The sequence below is a fragment of the Chenopodium quinoa genome, unplaced genomic scaffold (assembly GCF_001683475.1).
Source record: "Chenopodium quinoa cultivar QQ74 unplaced genomic scaffold, ASM168347v1, whole genome shotgun sequence".
Taxonomy (NCBI): Eukaryota; Viridiplantae; Streptophyta; class Magnoliopsida; order Caryophyllales; family Amaranthaceae; genus Chenopodium; species Chenopodium quinoa.
In genome coordinates, this window is record NW_018745177.1 from 1,105,956 (window position 1) to 1,130,103 (window position 24,148).

The 24,148-nt window shown below is 32.1% G+C and overlaps 1 protein-coding gene across 1 annotated transcript; it reads right to left on the minus strand.

The window, feature by feature from the left end:
- Window positions 1-3,363: 3,363 nt before the first annotated feature.
- On the minus strand, window positions 3,364-9,166 carry LOC110710769 (isoprenyl transferase 1-like). Its single transcript, XM_021889109.1, has 3 exons — window positions 8,651-9,166; window positions 7,286-7,356; window positions 3,364-4,142 (listed from the first exon to the last, which is right to left on the minus strand). Exons 1-3 carry the CDS (start codon window positions 9,047-9,049, stop codon window positions 3,701-3,703), a joined length of 912 nt encoding a protein of 303 aa, XP_021744801.1. The 5' UTR covers window positions 9,050-9,166; the 3' UTR covers window positions 3,364-3,700.
- Window positions 9,167-24,148: the final 14,982 nt, after the last annotated feature.

Sequence of the window (24,148 nt, forward strand, 5' to 3'; positions counted from 1 at the left end):
GAACTTTGGTCTTTGGAGTTTATTTCTCTTTCAAAAGTTGTATTGCAAAATGCTAGTTTCAAGGATAGGTTTGTTGGGAATTTCAATTTTGTATTTGATTTTGAGTTTTCAATAATACTTCGTATTGGATAATGGATATCCGAAATATCCGAATGATATCATATCAGATATATATCCGAAATTTTCGGATCAGATTCGGATTTCAATTTCTGATATCCGATGAGTCGGATATCCGATCCGAAATCACATTTCGGATCGGATATCCAATCCGTGAACAGGACTATCTCCAAGTTCCTCAACGAACTTGGAGTTCCCAACAGTAAGTCCCTCAACCTACTGCTCTTCTCTTTCTTTAGTGACTTCTCTAGAGTTCGATCAAACTCCCAATCCACAATTAAAACTCTTGAAAGAATTACTCTAATGAAAGAAAATATGAAATTTATCAATTTAAAGTAGAATGCGACTCTTGACTCTTATAAAAACTAAGAATGTAGAAAATATGATTGAGCAAGGGTGAAGTTTTTCCAAAAAACAACTTTGATATTTATAGGAAAATATAGCTTGATTAAAGCGTCACAACTTCCTCCACTTACGCCACTACTGCTGCACATCAACGCCACCATCATTCACTACTTCCAGTGCTTCAAACATGTCCTAAAACTCGGGGCACGTTAAACCACTTAGAAGATGTTTCTTCATTAAGTGGAGAAGACTTAATCAACATTAGTTGCACAAGTTTAGGAGATTAGTTTCATAAGCTTTTTGAAAGATATTTTTTTTCCGAAAATAAAAGATATTAATTAGAATAACAAATCAGAAAAGGATATTTTCAAAACAAACTTTCCAAATAATAAGGCAATCTTTAAATTAAATTCTATCTAAAACCAATTTTTAAGTGCATTCTACTAAACATCCATTTTTAAATTACTTTCACTTACATAAAACCTAAAATATAAAATACTTTAGACTTTATAAATTCTCTTAGGAAGTCTCTGCTCTGAGTCTTCTGTCTCTTGCTTCTACTCCGAAGCTTATGTTCCTTCAAAGAAACACTGTAACCAGTCTTCTACTTCTTTAAGCTCTAGTTCCTTTGTCTCGAATAGCTCTATAACTTGACTCTTCAAACTACACAACTTATTAAGACATTAGTCTAAACATAAGTTTGACTTGTGTTATCATCCAAACATCAAGGGCAATACGTCCTGACTAAACTTCAAAGATCTCGAGTATTGTATTCTCTTACCTACCAATTTGTTAAGAGAATGTATTGGATGCGACAAGCCGCACCAAACAATTCATGCATCAAGTATATATGATGTGCAGTATTTGATATAGGATATGTGTTATTTGATAGAGGACATGTACAACTTCTTGGAGGATATATATGTGTTATTTAATAGAGGATACGTACAATTTATTAGTAGGATATATATTGTTTGTTATAGGATATGTAGTATTTGATAGAGGATATATACAATTTATCTTTGATAGAGGATACACACAGCTTGTTAAAGGATATGATGTAGTGTTTGGTAAGGGATATGTGTTAGTTGATAGAGGATACGTACAGTTTATTAAAGGAAATGCAGTATTTGATGAAGGATATGTAATATTTAATAGAGGAAATGTACAACTTGTTGGAGAATATGTGTTACAACAATCCCAGTTTGTAATTGATATCATCTAACAAGCAATTAGAATATATCATCAAGCATATACATAAAATCATGGAATCAATAGAGGACGGATATCATTGAACAAACAGATACTATCATATATAGGCGGGATGATATAATGGAACCAGTAATAGAGGATATCATAGAATCAATAGAGAGGATATCATTCAACAAACTAATAAAGGATATCATCCATCCTATGAATGATATCATATAATAACCATTAAAGGATATATATCATCCAACCTATAAATGATATCAACCAGCTTATAGATGGTATCATAGAACCAATAGAGGACATCATCCAGCCTATAGATAATATCATGAAACCTATATAATAAAGGATATCATTGAACTAATATAGAATTTTAGGAACTAATACGGAATATTATCTAGATAATGGATGATATCATCCAACTTATAGAGGATATCAACCAACTTATAGATGATAACAACCATCTTATAGATGATAACATTCAACTTATTCTAGATGATATAATCTAAACAATAAAATTTATTTTATAAAAATAATTAAAAAGTCAACAACGCAAAACCATCAATGAAAATCCAGTACCAAGCTCATGGGTATAACATAACATGCTCATTTCTCAATCAAAATACATGAATTTGTTATCAAAACGCTCACAAGTCAACATAAAATCACATAGGAAAATCAATTTCAACAATTATACATCACACAGGAAAGCCCAAACCGGTTTTTATTTGGGCAGTTTTTGAAAATCCGAGAATCTCAAGAAATTATTAAGCCAATTCAAGCATAAATTATGGACAAACATAATCAACAATCTTTATTTTCTCTATCTATCCTCTCCATCCTTTACTTCAATTCAAGCATGAATCATTGACAAATAAAATGGAGAAATTTAGTTGAGGAGAGAGAAAATAAGGGCGGTTAAAAGTGAGGAAGGAGAGAGAAAGTGAAGTAGGATTGAATGAGAGTACAGTTGGTGGTGGTGAGTGGAAATGAGGGTGTGAGAAGTTTGTATTTCCGTACAAATAATATCTACACGAACAAAATGTTTGATTAGATTGGACTGACCACTAGTTTGTGATTTGTTAATCGGTGTTTGTTTGTTCATGCTAGTCCCACACCCCCCCCCCCCTTTTACATAGGATTTTATAGTTCTAGGTGTAACGAACCGTGCAAGCTTAGCATGTCTAATTCTAATTGGCCAAAATTGGTAACATAAGTTTTTTTTTTTTTTTTTTTTTTTTTTTTTTTTTTTTTTTGGGTAAAATAAGTTATGTGGTTGTGAATGTGTGATACGACAAAGAGATGTTAGAATCTTAAGATAAGAATGAGACATCAAATAACTAAAAGGAGTTCTGCGCTCATTACATGTTTACAAAAGTAGCAATTTGGGGCAACGCTCCCGAGACTTACTAGTCTATCTATACTTATATATTAAAAAGCGTTCCTAAAAAAGAATATGTTGTACGTGCCACCTTTTTTAAGTTCGACATGTTAGTAATATGTGCCACATCTCACTATAAACATGGCATGTTACCTTCACAACATATATTAGGTTTGCATCTAAAAAATGCTTATAAAAAGACTTGAACTCAAGACCAACAAGTCTTAAGTTACAAGTCTTACCATCTTAGCCATTTATTAATTGTGCTTTTTATCCAACAAAATTATAATTAACTTAGATAAGTTAATCTATGGCTTATTATACTATTTATTTCCATTATGTAATGATTGAGTTTGACAACTAAAAAATGTTTATAGCAGACTTAAACTCGAAACCAACAAGTCTTACTATCTAAACAATCGAACTATATTAGCAAACTAAACAAGTACAAACTAGCAACCCAGGGCATCGCCCGGACCACACACTAGTTATTGATGAAAAGTTGTGACACATCCAATGTCTTTATTCTTGAGAAGAAAGTACTACTTCCTTGACATATACACATACTTTAAGTTTCACCTTTCCATACAAAAGGGATAATCGCGTTCTCAAATACTACATAGGGCTTCAATCTTACAATGATTCATATCATGCTCTCCCAAATCGTCTTCCTCTTTGCTGATATGAACGTAATGCCTCAACAAATTCATCTTCTCCAAAATCAGGCCAAAGAGTATCAGTGAAGTACATCTCACTATAAGCTGATTGCCAAAGATAGTAATTACTTATACGCAATTCGCCGCTTGTTCGAATAAGCAAATCGGGTAATGGCATGTCCGTAACATTAGTTTGAAGATGTTCTTCAAACAAAGACTTGGTTATATCTTCGGGTTGAAGAAGGCCATCCTTTACTTTGGTAGCAATGTTTTGACAAGCATATACTATATCATTTTGACCACTATAACTCATTGCTAAGACAAGATGAATCCCTTTGTAGTCTTTTGTTTCTTCTTCGATTTCTTCAATTGCTTTTTTCAAGCAATCGGGGAGTGGAGATCTATCTCCAACCACTGACACTCGTCCTCCATATCTGTTTATTTTATTATGTTAGTATGAATGTGTTGTAGGTTTTGATGATTGTGAACAAATTATGAATATCTAACTAATATGTGTATTGAGATGTGCATGAACAATTCATGAAGCATTAAGATTGTTGAGAAAAGATCTCTCTTGCACTATTTCTCTACTTTCGTTTAGTTTCTTTTATTTCTGCAAAAAGTGACTAGCATCCTCTATACTACTATTCACTCCCCCTCTTGTACTATTTCATCTAAATAACAGAGTGAGATCCAATTTTTAATTTATTTCTCATTTGATGTTATCATCTACTTATAATTATAAAAAGGAATTACATGTCATCAAACTCCAAACATGTAATCTATGCATGTAATCTCTAATTCTAACGTTGTAGGTACGTCTTACCACCAAACTATATCATACTTGTGTATTTTCTTTATTTGGAAAACTAAGTTGTTAATTAGTCCATCCCTAAATGTGATGTCCATATTTCTAAAATGATGTAACAATTTCGTGAATAAATTAACAACTACTAGCTTAGACCCGTGCCATGCACAATAATCTAATTTTTATTTATTTATTTTTTAAAGTAACTAAATTTAACAAATAAAATTTGATAAAACATACACATCAATTATGTAGGAATTATATAGTCATAATCTATATTAAAAGGCAAAGCAAAAGATTTAAAAGAATATTATTATAATTGCATTATACATATATTCTAAAAAAAATTGCTAAAAAGGAAGGGAAATTTTGGAGGGAGAAAACAACACGTGGATATGACACGTGTCACATCCGGTGTCTGTTTTAGTATTAAATTATTGATTTCATTATTGTGGCTTCACAATTGAATAAAGTTGAATAAAATTGTTGATTTATTTACGAAAATGTCATTATGAGAAGGTGGGGCATCCCCAAATATTTTACTACTATTAAATACTTCGGTATTTTATTAACATTTTTTTCCATATAAAATAGAAAATACTCGTATTGGTGTTAATAATCCCTATTTTTTTCCATATAAAATAGAATATCTGTGTTTTTTTTTTTTTTTTTTTTTTTTTTTTGAAGAGAGGAAAATTTGTTTTATTAATCCCTATTTTTGATCATTTTAAAATAATTTCAACTTTAGGGTGTGTTTTGTAGAATAAACCCAATTTTTTTCCCTATAAAATATAGATATAAAAAAAAAATCATCATTTATCTTTTATTTTTTTATTTTTATCTTTTATCATTTTAATATATTATTCCATTACTTTCAAAAATATTATGTAACTTCTTCTTTCTCTTTAATTACCTTGAAGTATGAAAAACGACAAAACCATTTAGGAAAGGAGGGGATACCTACTTACAACGTTACAAGACACTCCGTATACATTTCGTTTTATGGAGTAATGGTAGATTAGGCCCATTTCACTTTACCTTATTTTTACTTAGGCTTTTTTTAGCTCAATTTATTTTTACTTATTTTAGTATAAATAAGTTCAGATTAGATCCAATCAGAAAAAATAAATTCAGATCAGATTAAAAAAAATAAGGCCTTCTTGTTCAGTTCAACTTGCTTTTACTTATTTTAGAAAAAAAATAGGTTCAGGAAAAAAAAAATTCAGATTAGATGAGATCAAAAAAATTTAGTTCAAATTAGATCATCGTTTTATATGCAGTTTTTAATTACACAATATCTTTTATTTTGTAATGGAAAAAAATAAAAATTACATATTAATAAAATACAAATTATTACGCATTTGTCAAGACTAGTAACTAAATCAGACTAGTGTTTGATTAGGAAGTAACTTTGGAGATAGCATGAATACTTTATAATCAAATAGAGTATCATAGATCTAATTATTACTGAGTTATTTTTTAAGTTTATATATGAGTGTTAGATTGGTAATACTACTAATATTTTTTGGATGGTATAAAAATGGCATATACATTATTCTTGGAAATTTAGAAAATTAAATTTCTTATAATATTTTCCTATATCTGTCAAAATAATATATTAATAATTGGTTAAAATATATTATAAATAATCTTGTTTTATAGCATTTAAATTGAATTTGATGGTGCAAAAATTACAATTTTATAATATTGGTATTAAAAATTATAAATGATTTAAGGTATTTAAAGATTGAAAATTTATCAAAAAAATTAAACTCTAAAATAACTTTATTTTAATCTTAAAAAATCTATTCGATATTGCTTACATGACATTTAATGTGACATTTTTATACATAGTTTAGCCTATATATATTGCGTGACACTTGACAAAAAGTTGAAATATCAAATGTCACTATCTCGTGATCTGGCTGTGAAACTCAATTTTATTTAGGGTGCTGATATTGCTAAGGTAAAAAAGTCATTTCCAAGGCTATATATTTAATCTATGCCCGTAATCTTTGAGTATTTAAATAAATCAAACTTATTAAATCAATAAAATACTTTTTAATATTTTGTTGCCTATAAAGCAGTTAAATATTCTAATTAAAATCTTTCCAATTACTAATTAATTATTCTCGTCAAAATATGCAATTAATTAAATTATTCACCATCATAAACTCATCCGTATAATCTTCTTACAATCACTAAAATTGGCATTTTATTGGAAGAGATACCATTATCAAAGCTTTACAAGTATTAGCTACCTCTAAATTTGTTTTATTAATAAATTTCATTTATTTATCAAGCCTTTAATTAGTTTGTAAAGGTGTTTTCATGTCAACTTAAAACGTATTGATGTTCTATGTACCTTTATTATTAAATTTGTTATTAAAACAAATTTCATATTTACTTTTACGACAGATGTATGTAAATATTTTTAATTTATTTTTATTTTTTTTTATTTTTTATTTTTAATAATAGCACTATGTCAGTATACGTGGGATACTTTAATTCTCAAATTCTTAAAATCTAGTTGCTGGAATATGTAGTTAATATTTTTAGGGAATGGAATATTTAGCTACTAATATTAAAGACAACCAAATATTACAAAGCATTTTATTGAATTAATAAGTTTGACATATTTAGTTAAAGATTACGGGCTGTGGGTAGATAATTTGCCTTGGAAGTGGTTTTTTTTACCTTGGCAATAATATGACATGATATGATTAGGATACTCATCGTAGTATTTATAATATTAAAAGGTGATCATACCTACGACAATTACGTAGTAGGTAGTATTTCAATGATCCTTCAAAAAGTTCGAGCAAGAAGTCAACTTCATCCTGTATAAGTAATAACAACAAAAACACATAAATATGAGTTTTTAAATATAAATATAACATAGTTCAACACTTGAGAGTAGAAGGGGAGATAAAGGACATGATCCTCTACTCCTAAATGCCATGCAAATTCTGAAGGTAATTATGATAGAGTTCATAAATTTGTGACCTCAAAGTCACGATGCGAGGTGATATTGCAACCCACCATCACCACCAAGCTAAGCAATTCAAACTTGGTTACCAAAAGACTTTTATTATGGGATAGAATATTGATAAAGCTATTGTATAGAGATAGGATATACATTTCATGATTTTCATCACTTGAAAAACTTTTACTTCAATTCGTATTTGATTACTAGTGTAGTAATATATGAGTATGGATTTTTTTTTTAATATTTTTAAATAGGATTTTTTTTTGTGAAAAACTACCTTTTAAACTCTAGATTTTGCGAAAAACTACCCTAAGACAAAATGTTGTAATTAACTACCTTATAATTAAAATATAAAATGTTGTAACTGACTACCTTCTACTGGAATGACACATTTGACTTTTATTTCCCGACGTTGACCATGTCACGTGACCCTTTAATGACTTAATCCCCCTCTTTTCCCCAAATTTTCCCGCTTTACACCAATTCAGCCCATATAATTATCAAAGGGGTTGTAAATAAACAATATAAAATATGATTAATCGTATTATTAAGGAAAATAGTTGGTATAAAGCTGGAAAATTTGGGAGAAAGGGAGGAATTAAGTCATTAAAGGGTCATGTGACCCTCACACGACATGTTCAACATTGGAAAATAAAAATCAAATGTGTTATTCCGGTGGGAGGTAGTCAATTACAACATTTTATACTTTATAAGGTAGTTAATTACAACATTTTATACTTTATAAGGTAGTTAATTACAACATTTTATACTTTATAAGGTAGTTAATTATAACATTTTGTTTTTAGGGTAGTTTTTCGCAAAATTCAAAGTTTAAAAGGTATTTTTTCACAAAATATCCTTTTAAACATCCTAATTTTCTAATAGTACAATCAATTCATAATTTGTTAAAGCATAATTCTATGTATTTCATACACCCAATTATGAATGTTCACCATATTTCTATTCAAGTATTGTAAGTTTATAGATAAGTTCAAATTAGATTACTATAGTAAAAATAATTAAGTTGAGCTCAGGTCAATTAGATAGGTTATCCAAGTTCAAATTACAACTAAATATATAAAACACAAACGTTAGCATGGATCATAGGTGAAGAGAACAAAGTTGCGCTTAGAGACTAAAGTTACCTTTGGACGAAGCCAATTCTCAGAAGAGAACATAAAAAGTGAAACAATAGGAATGTTCCATCTTCGACACAAATTTAAAATCTCCCCTAAAGTCCCAAGACCAGCTTCATAGCCATCAACAGGGACAAGGCCTCTCTTCTTAGCCCACCTTCGATTCCCGTCCAATATCAAGGCCACATGCCCCGGCATCAGCTCGGGTCGTAGCCCCTTTGGTAGCTCACCATCACCTTCAATATTATTACCTTCCATCATCTTGAATGTTGATGAAAACAAGTTCACAAATGCCATTTTTTGCACTTGTTCTTGTTTCTTTTTTAGGACTAGGAATAATGGCATGGTTAAAATCCAACTAGGGATTAATGCCATGATAATTGACCATATTTTTAGTAATATTCTCATGTTTTCAATTATTTTTCTCTTTGTTCTTGGGTGTTTGAATTGTTTGGTTTTTTTCCCTCTTTGGTTTATATTCTAAATCAACTAATGACATAGTTTTACATATTATCTAAGCGTTAGGATGTAAGATTATGGCTTAAACTGCTACATGTACGATATAATTAATTGATTATTTGATTAATAATCAATTACATTGACATTTTGATGCATATCATGTGCCATTACCGTAATGAGTTAGTTGTGAGTCTTGTGACAGATGTATGTAGTAATTAAAGAGCAAGGTTACTTGTTAAACATATAATTATTGATTATTGATATTGATAGAGATGAGAAAGAGAGGAATGAAAAACAAATTAAACATGTGCCAAGTATTATACTACATCTTCGTCATAATAACTAGTGTGTGGTTCGGGTGTTATATTGTATTACTACTCTTGACACTTAATATTTAAACGAAATAACAAAATATTTATACATAGTGTTACTATTTTTTTTATTTGAATGAATAGGAAGGGGTGATTTCATTAAATAATTAATAATAGTCATTCGACACTTACAATCATCCCTTAAAAATATCGAAATTCTCAATACAAGAATTAGACACTCGTAAACTAATGGCATCGCTTCTGAAATCTGAACTGCTCCTGGATAATTTTAAATGTCTTTGCATCGTTTTTGACGGAGCTCCGTTGATGTATAGTTGCAAAAGTGATAAAACTTGATTGGTTATCAAAATCTGCAAATTTGCAAGACGAATCTTCTAAATCTGCACCCATATACCAACATACCCGCAATTCTACAAATTTACAAGACGAATCTTCCAAATTTGTATCCCTGCAAAAGCTAAAACCAAACAAACAAACAATACTAAACCCTACATGGAGGGACTGACAAAACCCTACACAAAGTGACTGACTATAATCATCATACTGTTGGTGATCTTTATTGGCTAAAAACATTAAATTAAGAAAGAATTTGAGGCTTACCATCAATAAAAGTCGATGGCAGCCCCTAAGTTTTCCTTTGATTGCAATAATAGAGAAAATTTTAGGGTATTTTTGAGAGAGTTTTTGAAATCTACTAATTAATATGTTTTCAATATTACTATTTTTAAATTTTTATACAATTAAGGTTCACACATATACACAAATTTTAAATCTTCCAAGCTTTCATAATCCTTTGTAAATCAATCGTTAATCTATCTCACACACACACACATGTGTGTGTGTGTAAAAGATAATATTTTATATTTAATTAATTTAAACTGAAAAATCTCATTCCCCAATTTTGCTTACGTGTCATATAAATTATTTAATTCTAAAAGAAATTAATAATCTTGTATTTAATTGGCTACCACTAAAATTTATTATCCTACATGGCTCGCTAAAAATTAAATCCTACATGGCTCTCTAAAAACTCGGTAAAATACTCCCCTATATATATATATATATATATATATATATATATATATATATATATATATATATATATATATATATATATATATATATTAGATTTTTTTAGATAAAGTTTTCAATTTTAAAAGATAATATTTTATTTTTATAATAAATATATACCTTTAATTTTAATACTATGTGGCGCTTTAAAATAATAATCCTAGCTATATGGCATAATCCTATACGTAACGCTTTAAGAATACTAATCTTACCCGGCGCTATAATAATTTTTAAAAAATTAAAATCCTACATGACTCTCTAAAATCTTGGGAATAAACCCCTATATACCTAGTTTTGTTCCCGGGCGATGCCCTAACACTAGTAGAAAAATAGTAATAGGCACCCCCTATATGGCACCGGTTCAGGCCAAACCGGTGGCCAAAACTGCGGGATTTTAGAAGAAGAGAAAATTCACCGGTTTGGCCTGAACCGGTGCCTAAAATTAAAAAAGGCACCGGTTTGAACCGGTGCCAATTGAACCTGACCCAATTGAACCGGACCCAATTCAAAAAAAAAAAATTGCGGCTTACTTCTTCTCCTTCCTCTCTTTCTCTTTCATTCCTTCATTCCTTAGCTTACTGTTTCATTAGAGCTGGGCAAAGAACATCCTTCAATCCTTCCTCTCTCTCCCTCCACCACAGCCGTCACCTTCACTGGCGGCCACCAGAGGTTTCGAAAACCGGCCGCCTTCAATCCTTCCTCTCTCTGTTTTTCCTTTCTTTCTCTTTCGAAAACCACCTACATAGTTCGAAAAATCCTTCCACCGCCCTGAGGTTGCTCCACCACCTAGCCGCGCCACCCCCCTGAGGCTCCTCCACCACCGAGCCGCGCCACCAGCCTGAGGGTCCTCCATTTGCCGTGAGTGCCCTGAGTCTCCTCCTAGCTGCTGCCCTAATTTTCTCCTCCACCACCTAGTTGCGCCACCCCCCTGAGGCACCTCCACCACCGAGCCGCGCCACCGGCCTGAGGGTCACCACCGAGTCTCCTCCTAGCTGCTGCCCTAATTGTCTCAAGGTTTATTTTTAATTTTTTTTTACATTATTTTCCAATTATATAATTATATATATTAATTTGTTTTGCATTTTGAACCATTGTTAGTAAATTAAAATTTAGGTTTGAATATAATTTTTCTCAATTTAAGGTTTGAATATAATTGGGAAATTGTGAAAATATTAGAGATTAGTATCCTTGTTACTCAATTAGTTGGATTTTATTATGTTTTAATGGTTAATTTAATGTGTTTTGGTGGATAATTTTGAAATAATTATAGAAAATATATTAACCTTGGTACTTTATTAAATAGGTGAAATTTGGTATTTTACTTTTAATGGTTAATTTGAAGTTGTTTTGATGGATTATTTTGAATAAGTTGGAGATTAGTTAACTTTGTTATTAAATAAGTTGAATTTTGGAATGTTTAAATGGTTAATATTAAGTTGTTTTGATGGGTATATTTGAATTAATTTGAGATTAGTAACCTTGCTTGTTACTAAAGTAGATGAATTTTGGAATGGGTGAATGGTTACTTTTAAGTTGTTTTGATGGGTAATTTTGAAAAAATTAGAGATTAGTAACCTTGTTAGTTTAGCAATTGTTAGTTCAATGAATGATGTGTTTTAGCTTATAAATAGATTAGTGAATTGACATGTTATGAGAAAGAAATAGTAAATACCTTATATTTAACCTAATTTTTGTATATTGTTTTTTTTTTTAACAGATTTGTGAATTGAAGCACGAGTTTAATTAGCTTGAGGACTACATATTGAGCTCAAGTGGGTAGTTGGTATATTGGTATGACTTATAAACTTTACTTAGCTATATTTTTTTCTATTTATCCATTTAATAAAAGTTTATTCATGAAATTGCAACTTGTGTATTTTTTAATTGCAAATAAATACAACAATATATAGAATACTTGAATTGCATCATCATATGCCTAGATACCCGTTCAAGGCTTTCTCATTAGGAGAAAGTCTTGAATAGTCCCCGGTTGGGACTGTTCTTGAATGTGTACTCTCACTTAGGTGGTGAATTTATGTTTTCTTTTCGATTTTAAGGAACATCTTGGCTTACCATTTCCTCACTATGTTCTTTGGGTACATATGTGGGTAATTAATTATCTACATCGTGTACTTGGAGAACTAGGGGGAAAGCTTCCGGATTTTCCTTAAAATTGGAAAGTTGACATACATTCAGTAGTGGGAGTAGACATTCAAGGATGGGTTAGGTTGGAGTGATAAGGACCCTTTGGAAACATGCATTTTTTCACTATATGAATGGTATATTCACGTTTTGTACTTGAATTTGATTTACATAAAATATGTAGCACTTACACATTATAATTATATGGTGCTATATATGTTTAGAGACAATTTACTAAATGGAGAAGGATCGTGGTTGGATGTATGGTAGACGCGATACATTGGAATTTTGGAATGGGGTTCAAGAGTTTTGCGAGAGGGCTTTAGCTTATCAACGCAAACTGGGAGGCAAAGACCTTTATTGTCCTTGTGTTGATTGTAATAATGTGAATGTGGTCGATAGTGTTGAAATCATTAGAGATCATGTATTATGTCGTGGGTTTAGGCAATTATACCATGTGTGGATTTGGCACGGAGAAAGTGGAGAGTACAGTGGGGATCTTGATCGGAATGATGTGCGTGTTAGAATCAATGAGATTCATGTGGACGAGGAATACAAGAATGATGAGTATATTGTTGATAATGGTGACGATGGAGCCGATGAAGATCAGGCGGATGAGGTCGAGGATGAAAAAGTGGATGAGATGTTGCATGGTGTTGAAGGTGAAGTGTTTGAATTATTATCGGAGGCTTCCAAAAAGCCTTTGTATCCCGGGTGCAAAAAATACTCCAAACTATCGGCCGTGCTAACACTTTTCAACATTAAGTCGAAGCATGGGTGGACGAACATCCGTTTTACTTCTTTGTTGACCGCATTAAGTGATATGTTGCCTGATGGGAATGAAATTCCTAAGTCTTATTATTACGCAAAGAAGCTCATGTGTCCCTTTGGTTTGGAGTATAAGAAGATACATGCATGTCCTAATGACTGTATTTTGTATCGAAATGAGTATGAAAAACTGCAGGAGTGTCCATGATGCAAGCGGTCGCGGTACAAGCGCATGAGTTGCAATCCTGGCACGGAGGGACCTCCTGCTAAGGTGTTGTGGTATCTTCCCATTATTCCAAGGTTTAAGCGTCTGTTCTCAATACCAAAAGACGCTAAAAACTTGAGGTGGCATGCAGAGGGAAGAAAGAAAAACAGAATGCTGAAGCATCCAGCTGACTCTCCACAGTGGAAGAACATTGATTTGAAGTTTGAGGAATTTGATAATGAAGTCAGAAATTTAAGGCTTGGGTTGTGCACGGACGGGATGAATCCATTTGGCACTCTTAGTACCCAACACAGCACATGGCCGGTACTTTTAGTGATTTATAATTTGCCTCCTTGGCTGTGCATGAAACGTAAGTATGTATTACTTTCATTGCTAATAACTGGTCCTAAGCAACCTGGAAACGACATAGATGTTTACCTTGCGCCGCTTATTGACGACTTGAGAAAGATGTGGGACGAAGGGGTTTCCGTTTTCGATGCTCATCAGAACGAGATGTTCACATTGCGTGCAGCCCTTGTGTGGACCATGAATGACTTCCCTGCATATGGCAACTTGTGTGGGTACAAGGTCAAAGGGAAAAAAGCATGCCCCATATGTATTGATGACACATCAAGCGTATACCTGACTCATTCTCACAAAGATGTCTACCTACGGCCTCGAAGGTTCCTTAGGCGTGATCACCCGTACCGTAGGCAGAAAAAGGCTTTCGATGGAACCGTGGAAGAGGATACTGCGCCTAGACCATTGAATGGTGCTGAGATTAGTGCTCGGGTGAAAGGGATACGAACGGTGTTTGGAAAATCAGAAAAAACTGTGGTCTCAGCTGCTCTGTTTAAGAAAGAATCAATCTTTTGGAAGCTGCCGTACTAGAGAGAACATGACGTTAGGCATTGTCTTAATGTGATGCATATAGTGAAGAATGTATGTGATTATCTTTTGGGGACACTTATAAATATCCTAGGCAAAACAAAGGAGGGAAAGGGTGCACGGTTAGATTTGAAAGAGATGGGGATTCGTCCAGAATTGTGGCCTCAAGAAAAGGTTAGAAAGGGGAAGGAGCCGAGAATAGAAGATGAAAATGTTTCGAAAAAGGGAAGGAGAAGAGCAAGGGAAAGGGAAAGGCCAAATATGCGTCAAAGAAGAAAGTTAAGGGTAAAGGGAAGGATGAAAAGAATTATTTACCCCCGGCTTGCTATACATTGTCAAGGGTAGAGAAATGGCTACTCACTTGCCTATTTTATTCATTTCTCAACTAATAAACTTATACATTCTCAAACCATATCATAATTACATATGTATAAGTGATTGTGAGTTGAAATTGCATAAAAGAAGCAAAGTTCTAATTTTTTGGCGCATTTCATCAAAATAAAGCCAATTCGAGCCGAAATGGCTACTTACTTGCCTATTTTCTTCATTTCTCAACTTATAAACTCTTTGCATCTCAAAACAACTCATAATCACATATTTATAAGTGTTTGTAATTTGAAATTACATAAAAATCGCCAAGTTCTAAGTTTTTGGGTCCAATTCATCATAATAAAGCCATTTTGAGCCGAAATGGCTACTCACTTGCCTATTTTATTCATTTCTCAACTAATAAACTTATACATTCTCAAACCATATCATAATTACATATGTATAAGTGATTTTGAGTTGAAATTGCATAAAAGATCAAAGTTCTAATTTTTTTGGCGCATTTCATCAAAATAAAGCCAATTCGAGCCGAAATGGCTACTTACTTGCCTATTTTCTTCATTTCTCAACTGATAAACTCCTTGCATCTCAAAACAACTCATAATCACATATTTATAAGTGTTTGTCATTTGAAATTACATAAAAATCGCCAATTTCTAAGTTTTTGGGTCCAATTCATCAAAATAAAGCCATTTTGAGCCGAAATGGCTACTCACTTGCCTATTTTATTCATTTCTCAACTAATAAACTTATACATTCTCAAACCATATCATAATTACATATGTATAAGTGATTTTGAGTTGAAATTGCATAAAAGATCAAAGTTCTAATTTTTTTGGCGCATTTCATCAAAATAAAGCCAATTCGAGCCGAAATGGCTACTTACTTGCCTATTTTCTTCATTTCTCAACTGATAAACTCCTTGCATCTCAAAACAACTCATAATCACATATTTATAAGTGTTTTTCATTTGAAATTACATAAAAATCGCCAAGTTCTAAGTTTTTGGGTCCAATTCATCAAAATAAAGCCATTTTGAGCCGAAATGGCTACTCACTTGCCTATTTTCTTCATTTCTCAACTAATAAACTTATACATTCTCAAACCATATCATAATTACATATGTATAAGTGATTGTGAGTTGAAATTGCATAAAAGATCAAAGTTCTAATTTTTTTGGCGCATTTCATCAAAATAAAGCCAATTCGAGCCGAAATGGCTACTTACTTGCCTATTTTCTTCATTTCTCAAATTATAAACTCCTTGAATCTCAAAACAACTCATAATCACATATTTATAAGTGTTTGTCATTTGAAATTACATAAAAATCGCCAAGTTCTAAGTTTTTGGGTCCAATTCATCAAAAGAAAGCCATTTTGAGCCGAAATGGCTACTCACTTGCCTATTTTATTCATTTCTCAACTAATAAACTTATAAATTCTCAAACTATATCATAATTACATATGTATAAGTGATTGTGAGTTGAAATTGCATAAAAGAAGCAAAGTTCTAATTTTTTTGCCACATTTCATCAAAATAAAGCCACTTCGAGCCGAAATTGCTACTTACTTGCTTATTTTCTTCATTTCTCAACTTATAAACTCCTTGCATCTCAAAACAACTCATAATCACATATTTATAAGTGTTTGACATTTTAAATTACATTAAAATTGCTAATTTCTAAGGTTTTGGGTCCAATTCATTAAAATCAAGGTCATTTGAGCCGAAATGGCTACTCACTTGCCTATTTTCTTCATTTCTCAACTAATAAACTTATACATTCTCAAACCATATCATAATTACATATGTATAAGTGATTGTGAGTTGAAACTTATTATTTCTCAAACTATTTCAGATTTCGAATGGAAGCAAAACTTCAAAGAGAAAGAGGGTGGAGAAGCCTAAAAGAATTGATCAACCTAAGAAGAAGCTAAGTGAACAACGGTCCAAGAGTGAACAAGCGTCGAATTTTCACTCTTCGAAAGGTTCACCCATGCCACCTACTCCACTTGTTGAAGACATTGTTCTTCAATCGCTCTCTGCTGACATGACCTTTCTTCACAACCGTGCTTGTCATTTGGTCGATCCCATGGAAGTTGCACTTCCTAAGGCAATGTTCCACTATGATGAGGATGCAATTGCATGGATCAGCAAAGAAGATGTGAAGGAATTTCTACGTGGTGCAAAGCTTAACATTTCCCTCATTCAAACATTCATGAGGTACTTCAATGCCCACATAATCTATACTTTTTTCAAGTTATTCAAATTGATGGTGATTGTCCTACATCTGATAAATTATTCAATGTTCATGCACGCAGAGCACTACAGGAGCACTTAACTGACACTGATTCTCCTTGTAAAGTTGGGTGGTTATGTCCCGAGCAGTTATCCACTAGTAGAATCATAGGCAACCCCCATAATGTGTTGTACTATGTTAAACAGAGTATAAGGGAATCAGCGCGTGCGGGAGACAAGTTCATATTCGCCCCATGTTATAGAGAATAAGTCTAACCATGTCAAATTCAATCGATTTGGCCTCATTATATGTTGACTCCTAAATATTAATTACCTTGTCTATTGTGAACTTATGTAGGGAGCATTGGAGCCTCATGGGGATTTGTAATTCCACTAACACAATTTATCACCTTGATTCAGCTCGATCATCGGAGAAGTGGCTCGTGAAGTCTATATTGCAAAAGTAAATATATATAGCAACCTAGTGATGATTATTGCTAATAATAACTAATTTAGTAATCATACGACTAATAAAATTTGAATGTACTTAATTTTTTTTACTATAGTGTTATGAAGAAGCTACATTGTCGTGTTCCAAAGGGTCCAACATGGAAGACACCGTTGGTAATTTACATGATATTCTGATTATCTTGAAAATCTATGTTAGTAAATATTTGCTCATTTCCTTTGCATGTTTCACTGATGTGATTTGTTTGTCATATGCTAGTGCGCACAACAAGAGAATGGACTTGATTGTGTTTTGTATGTGATGAGATTCATGCTTGACATTGTGACTCATTGTACGGACACTCAACAGCTTGATGAGGTAAGTCCTAAAACTTATTGAAATGCTATATTGATGTGATTTCACGCCTTAGACACCTAATATTACCCAACAATGGCATGTTATGAGAAACAAAAAGGCTGTTTCACAAGAAAGGTAGAAAATGGGCTGAATAGAAGTCATATGGGCCATATTAGGGCCATTTTGTGTTAATATGCTCTTTGAAATGTTATGAGATAAATAAAGTTCATTTAATAAGAAATGTAGGAAATGGGCAAAGTAAAGTCATATAGGCCATATTCGGGCCATTTTGAGTAAAAAGCGTCATAAACCTTAATAAAATGCTCTCCTATACAATTTTAGGGCTTACACACATACAACTACCCAACATTGACATTTTATGAGAAAGAAATAGTTCATTTGATAAGTAATGTAGAAAATGGGCTACATAGAAGTCATATAAGCCCTATTTGGGCCATGTTGAGTAAAATGCGTTGTTAAACTTATTGAAATGCTATATTGATGTGATTTCTAGCCTTAGACACCTAATATTATCCAACAATGACATGTTATGAGAAACAAAAAGGCTATTTCACAAGAAAGGTAGAAAATGGGCTGAATAGAAGTCATATGGGCCATATTAGGGCCATTTTGTGTTAATATGCTCTTTTGATGTGATTTCTTTCCTTATACACCTATAACTAGATAATATTGACATGTTATGAGATAAATAAAGTTCATATAATAAGAAATGTAGGAAATGGGCAAAGTAAAGTCATATAGGCCATATTCGGGCCATTTTGAGTAAAAAGCATCATAAACCTTAATAAAATGCTCTCCTATACAATTTTAGGGCTTACACACATACAACTATCCAATATTGACATGTTATGAGAAAGAAATAGTTCATTTGATAAGTAATGTAGGAAATGGGCTATATAGAAGTCATATAGGTAATATTTGATAAAATACATATTGTTTTGCCTAATTAATTATTTTTAAAATAATGTTTTTGTATTTCAAGTTTTGCAAGGTCCAAAAGGATGGTCCGTTGACAATCAAGGAGCTTAATGAAGTTCGTGACATGTTGGCGTCTTTTATCACCTTCAACATGTAAATGGCATTGTAATTGTAAATTATTTATGTTAACTTTTGAACTATATAACTTATTATTCATTATATATGTACTTACTATTATTTGTATATCTAAGCAACTTTTTTTTTTTGTATTGCGTTTGGAAATATTTATATCTATATATATAATTGAATTCTTGTTTTTAATATTATTTTTGTATCTTATTGTAATAATTATTAATATTATTATTATTAGTTATTATAATAATAATATTATTAATTATTATATTTAATATAATTGCTGGAGTTACAGGTTATTATTATTGTTGGAAACAGGTTTTTTTTTTTAAAAATATTATTGCACGAAAATTGGAAAAAAAAACAAAAAAAAAAATTTTGGTGAATAGGCACCGGTTAGGCAGCAACCGGTGCCTAAAATATCTACCACCAAAAAAAAATTGGCGGGAGAGCAGTTTTAACCGGTGCCTAACTGGGCATATAGCACCGGTGCCTAACTGGGCATATAGCACCGGTTAACCGGTGCCTATGTTACCCTATGGCACCGGTTTTGAACCGGTGCCAAAACGTTGGTTTTTGGCACCCCTCACATAGGCAGCGGTTCAAACCGGTGCCTTAGACCGGGTTTGAACCACTGCCAAAGGCCTTTTTTCACCTAGTGTAATTGTCCTAATCTTTTTAGCTTGCATGTTAACTACACTCATATAACCCTTTGACAATGTAAAAAAATTTGGACATACCATATTAAATCGCTTATTTATATAATAGTGTATTTTTTGTAGTTTAATTTATTAATAGATATCTATATTATTATTAACTTGAAAATTTTTTATTGCACTTAGATCATTGTAATGAACAAAACATATTTTTACCAAATAATTTTTTTTTCTGATTAAAACTTTTTTTTCAATGATTTTATATTATTTATTAAAATATACTCATTCCGTTACTTAATGTTAGACTCACTTTGCATTTGCGCGGTCTCCAACGATTATCTTTGACCATGAATATCTTTGATTATGTATAAGTGAAAATTATAAAAGTTTGATATTGAAAATTTTATAATAGGGGGAATCTAATAAGATCCTTCATACTAGTTTATTTCTATTGTATAAATCAAAGTTATTTTATTTTGACCTAATGAATAGTAAGTGAGTCAAACTTTCAGAAACAGATGTAGTATTATAAACGGATCTCATTTTAGAGAACTTTTCAGAACGAATTTTATGATGGAAATAGTACAGAGTTATAAAATATTTAATAAAAGTTATAATTAATTTTGTATATATGAAAATATGAAATATTAGAAGTTTATCGATAATAAAACACTATACAACATTTTTATCATACGGAAATCTATCAAAAATTTGCTTACTAAGCATATGATGTGTCACAATTAATACATATTTATCATCTACGTATACGTGACACGACACTTGGCAAAAAACTAAAATGACAAGTGTTGATTTCTCGTAGCCTGACTACGAGCGGAGATCGGCTTTATATACCAGGAAGTTACCCCTAATTCTCTAGCTGCAAGGGGCTGCCATCATCTCTTTGATAAGCACAAAATTTCCATTAATTCTTTAGTTTTAATTGTTTAGTTATTAATAATCCTCCTTTCTCTTTATGAGAGTTTTGTTACCAATTTTTGGGTTAGTTCTCTGAGTTTGTGGGAGTTTGGAGTATGCTTTTCTTTTCTTCTCTTATGCAAGATTAGAATCGGGTAGGTTGTAGTTTGATTGGGATTAATTTCTTTGATTGTTCGTCCGACAAGGAATGAAGATTTAGGGTTTCATAATTTCTCTAAGTATCTAGAGTACCACACAAGTATTTTCATCCATATGACTATGCATCAATGAATCTTAAGCCGAATTAGTGCTAACTCACATATTGTATTGCTTGAGAAGATTTTTATTAAGGCTACTGTTGATCGAATCTATAATGTATTTTATCTTATTATGATATAATTTTTGTGTTGGGAGTTTAGATTTCTTTAGAATTATTTGCATTGTAAAGTGCTGTTTGACTATATTTTATCAATGAAATCCTATTTACTGTAAAAAAAAAAATTGATAATTATGATGTCTTTTTTTTTTTCCTTTTTTTTTATTAGTCTTTGTGATTTGTAATTATATACAAATACATTTATTTTCATATCTATAACATATAGTTGATAACTTGTCTTGAAGGTTATATAACCATCCTTTCAATCAGAGGTTGGGTAATAAATCTCTATATTCTTATGCTTTTATATGATGTTGGTCGATTGGGTGATGTAGCATAATGATTAAGGTGTTTGAGTGTTGATGTGGCTTATTGAGAAGTTTAGTAGGTAATGTGGCGTAATAAAGTAGTTTACATGACACATACGAAGTAGTATGTGTATATATATATATATATATATATATATATATATATATATATATATATATATATATATATATATATATATATATATATATATATATATATATATATATATATATAGTGCTGTCAAATTTCAAACCAAAACCGTTTAACTGCCCGAAATAAACCGACCCAAATGAGAACAGAACCGATTAAAAACCGTTTTTTTTAAACCGAAAACCGACCCGAACTGTATGTGAATGAACCCAAAACTGAACCGATCCGAATAACGTTACACCGTATAAGAATCGAACCCGTTAATGAACTGAACCAGTTCTAAACCGAACTGAAAAAGAACCGAACTGTTTCTAACCAAAACCGCTTTCAACCCAAAATCGTTTGAATCGAGATAAAAACCGTTTACACCAAACCGTTAACAAACCGCGACCCGTTTGCACCGAACTGTATATAAACCGAACCGTTTATTAACCGAACCGCTTGCAAACTGAACCATTTTATAAATCGGACCGCTTATAAACGAATCGGCTACAGACTAGTAAGATCGGTATGGCTAAACATGAAACTAAACATGATATGTATTTATAAAATCAATAAGAATTTGTATATAATATGATGCCTATTTAAGAAATGATGAAGTCTCGACTTAATATAAAATTTGTTAACCAACAAAAGGTTGCAAGTACTATCAAATTTCAAACCAAAACCATTTAACTGCCCGAATCCAAACGACTCGATAAACAATCGATTTTTTTGAAACAGAAAACCGAATTGAACCGTAATTTAGTAAACTCGAAATGGAACCGATCCGAATAACGTTAAACCTTAGAAAAACCGAACCAGTTATAAACTGAACCGAAAAAGAACTGAACTAGTTATAAACTGAACCGAAAAAGAACCGAAATGTTTCTAACCCGAAACTGTTTCTAACCCGAAACTGTTTGAACCGGGATAAAAACCGTTTACACCAAACCGTTAACAAACCACGATCTGTCAACACCGAACCGTTTACTACCCAGACTATTTACAACCTGGGCCGAATTAAAACCGCTCAAGAATAAACCGAAACCGAATCAAACCGGTAATTATTTAAACTGAACTGAAACCGACCCGCGAGACGCTTAAACTGATTTCAAACCGACCCGATTTGATACCGAACCGATTTCAAACCGACCCGATTTGATACCGAACCGATTTCAATCCGAACCGAACCCGAACTGTCAAACCGTTTTGAATAAAATTTATAACGATAAAATATGATTTTGGGCCTATGCAAGCAGACTTCTTGCACAAGGCCCTAAAACCAAAGTTTTTTTTTTTTTTTTTTTTTGAAGTGTAGACAACGAAGTCTTTCCTTTCCCCTTAATATATCCCTCCGTCTCCGAAAAAATGACCCATTTGGGTTGATTTTGCGGGTATTAGAAACTTAATTTGCAAGTACAAATGTATGGGAAAATACAAGTCAACAATAATTTGCAATTAATACCTAGAGAGATGGCACAAAGATTTGAAAAAATACAAGGGTAAAATGGAGAGAAGGAACTACATGACAAATATATTTAAGGATATATTAGTAATTTTGTGATTTTTATAGATGTTGGGAAAAACAAATGGGTCATTCTTTTTTAAACTAAAACTAGGTCAAATGGGTCGTTCTTTCAGGGACGGAGGGAGTAGTAACACTAAACAATAATATTCCCTAGTTTTCACAAAAATCCAATTTTGCATACTCCAATTTCCAACTTTCTTTAATCACTGACTTTTATATGATATAGCCCAGTCATCATAGAGTTATTCAATTAGTATTATAGTGGTTACATTGTGAATGTTGTATTGTAGAATTTATTTTGTTATAAAAGGATTATTCAATATGTACACTAAGGGGTTACTTTAATTTGCTAGGGTTATAAGAATTACTTGGTTAATTAATTTTTTTTTTTTACAAAAATAGAATTACTTAGTAATAATAAAGGGAAAAAAATAAAATAAAGGGAGTGGGGAACGTGGCTAGGCTAATAGGGTGGGTTTTTATTTTATTTTTATTATTATCATTTCTTAAGTTAATTTTAGAGAGAAGAGAGAAAAAGAGGTGGTATTAGTGCTGTCAAAAGCTGACCCGACCCGAAATACCGGCCATAACCCGACCTATTAACCGACCCGTCTAAACTCGAAAAAAATGGTGACCCGAACCCGACCTGAAACCAACCCTAGATTCGAGTTGACCCGAGTATTTGAGACCCGAACCTGAACATTAACCGACCTAGAGACGACCCGACCCGAATGTAACCCATAAATTATTGACCTGAACCGAAATTGACCCACACCGTTTTAACCCGTCAAAACCCGAATTCAACCCGACATGTTCATAACCCGACCTGTTACAAACCCGACCCGAATCAACCCGACTTGTTATTGACCCGACCCAAATTCAACCCGACTTGTTATCGAATTGATATGTATAAGTCGTTATCTCATGTTGGTATTGTAACGGAAATTGAATCCTAACTCTATTCCTTCAATATTTTACTTTGAATTTTAAGAGGTTAGTTTCACAACATGTTTTTAGGGACGAATTTCAGGGACGAAACATGTTTTCCGCAAATTATTGACTTGAACTGAACTCGACTCGAACCCGAGAATGACCCGACTTGATTATAACTTGCAAATTATTGACTTGAACCAAACCTAACTTGAACCCGAGAATGACCCGACCTGATTATAACCCGTAAATAATATAATTGACTTGAACCGAACCCGAGAATGACCCTAACTCGTTTAAACCCGTAAAGACCCGAATTTAACCCGACCTATTTTTCACCCGACCTGAATGTAACCCG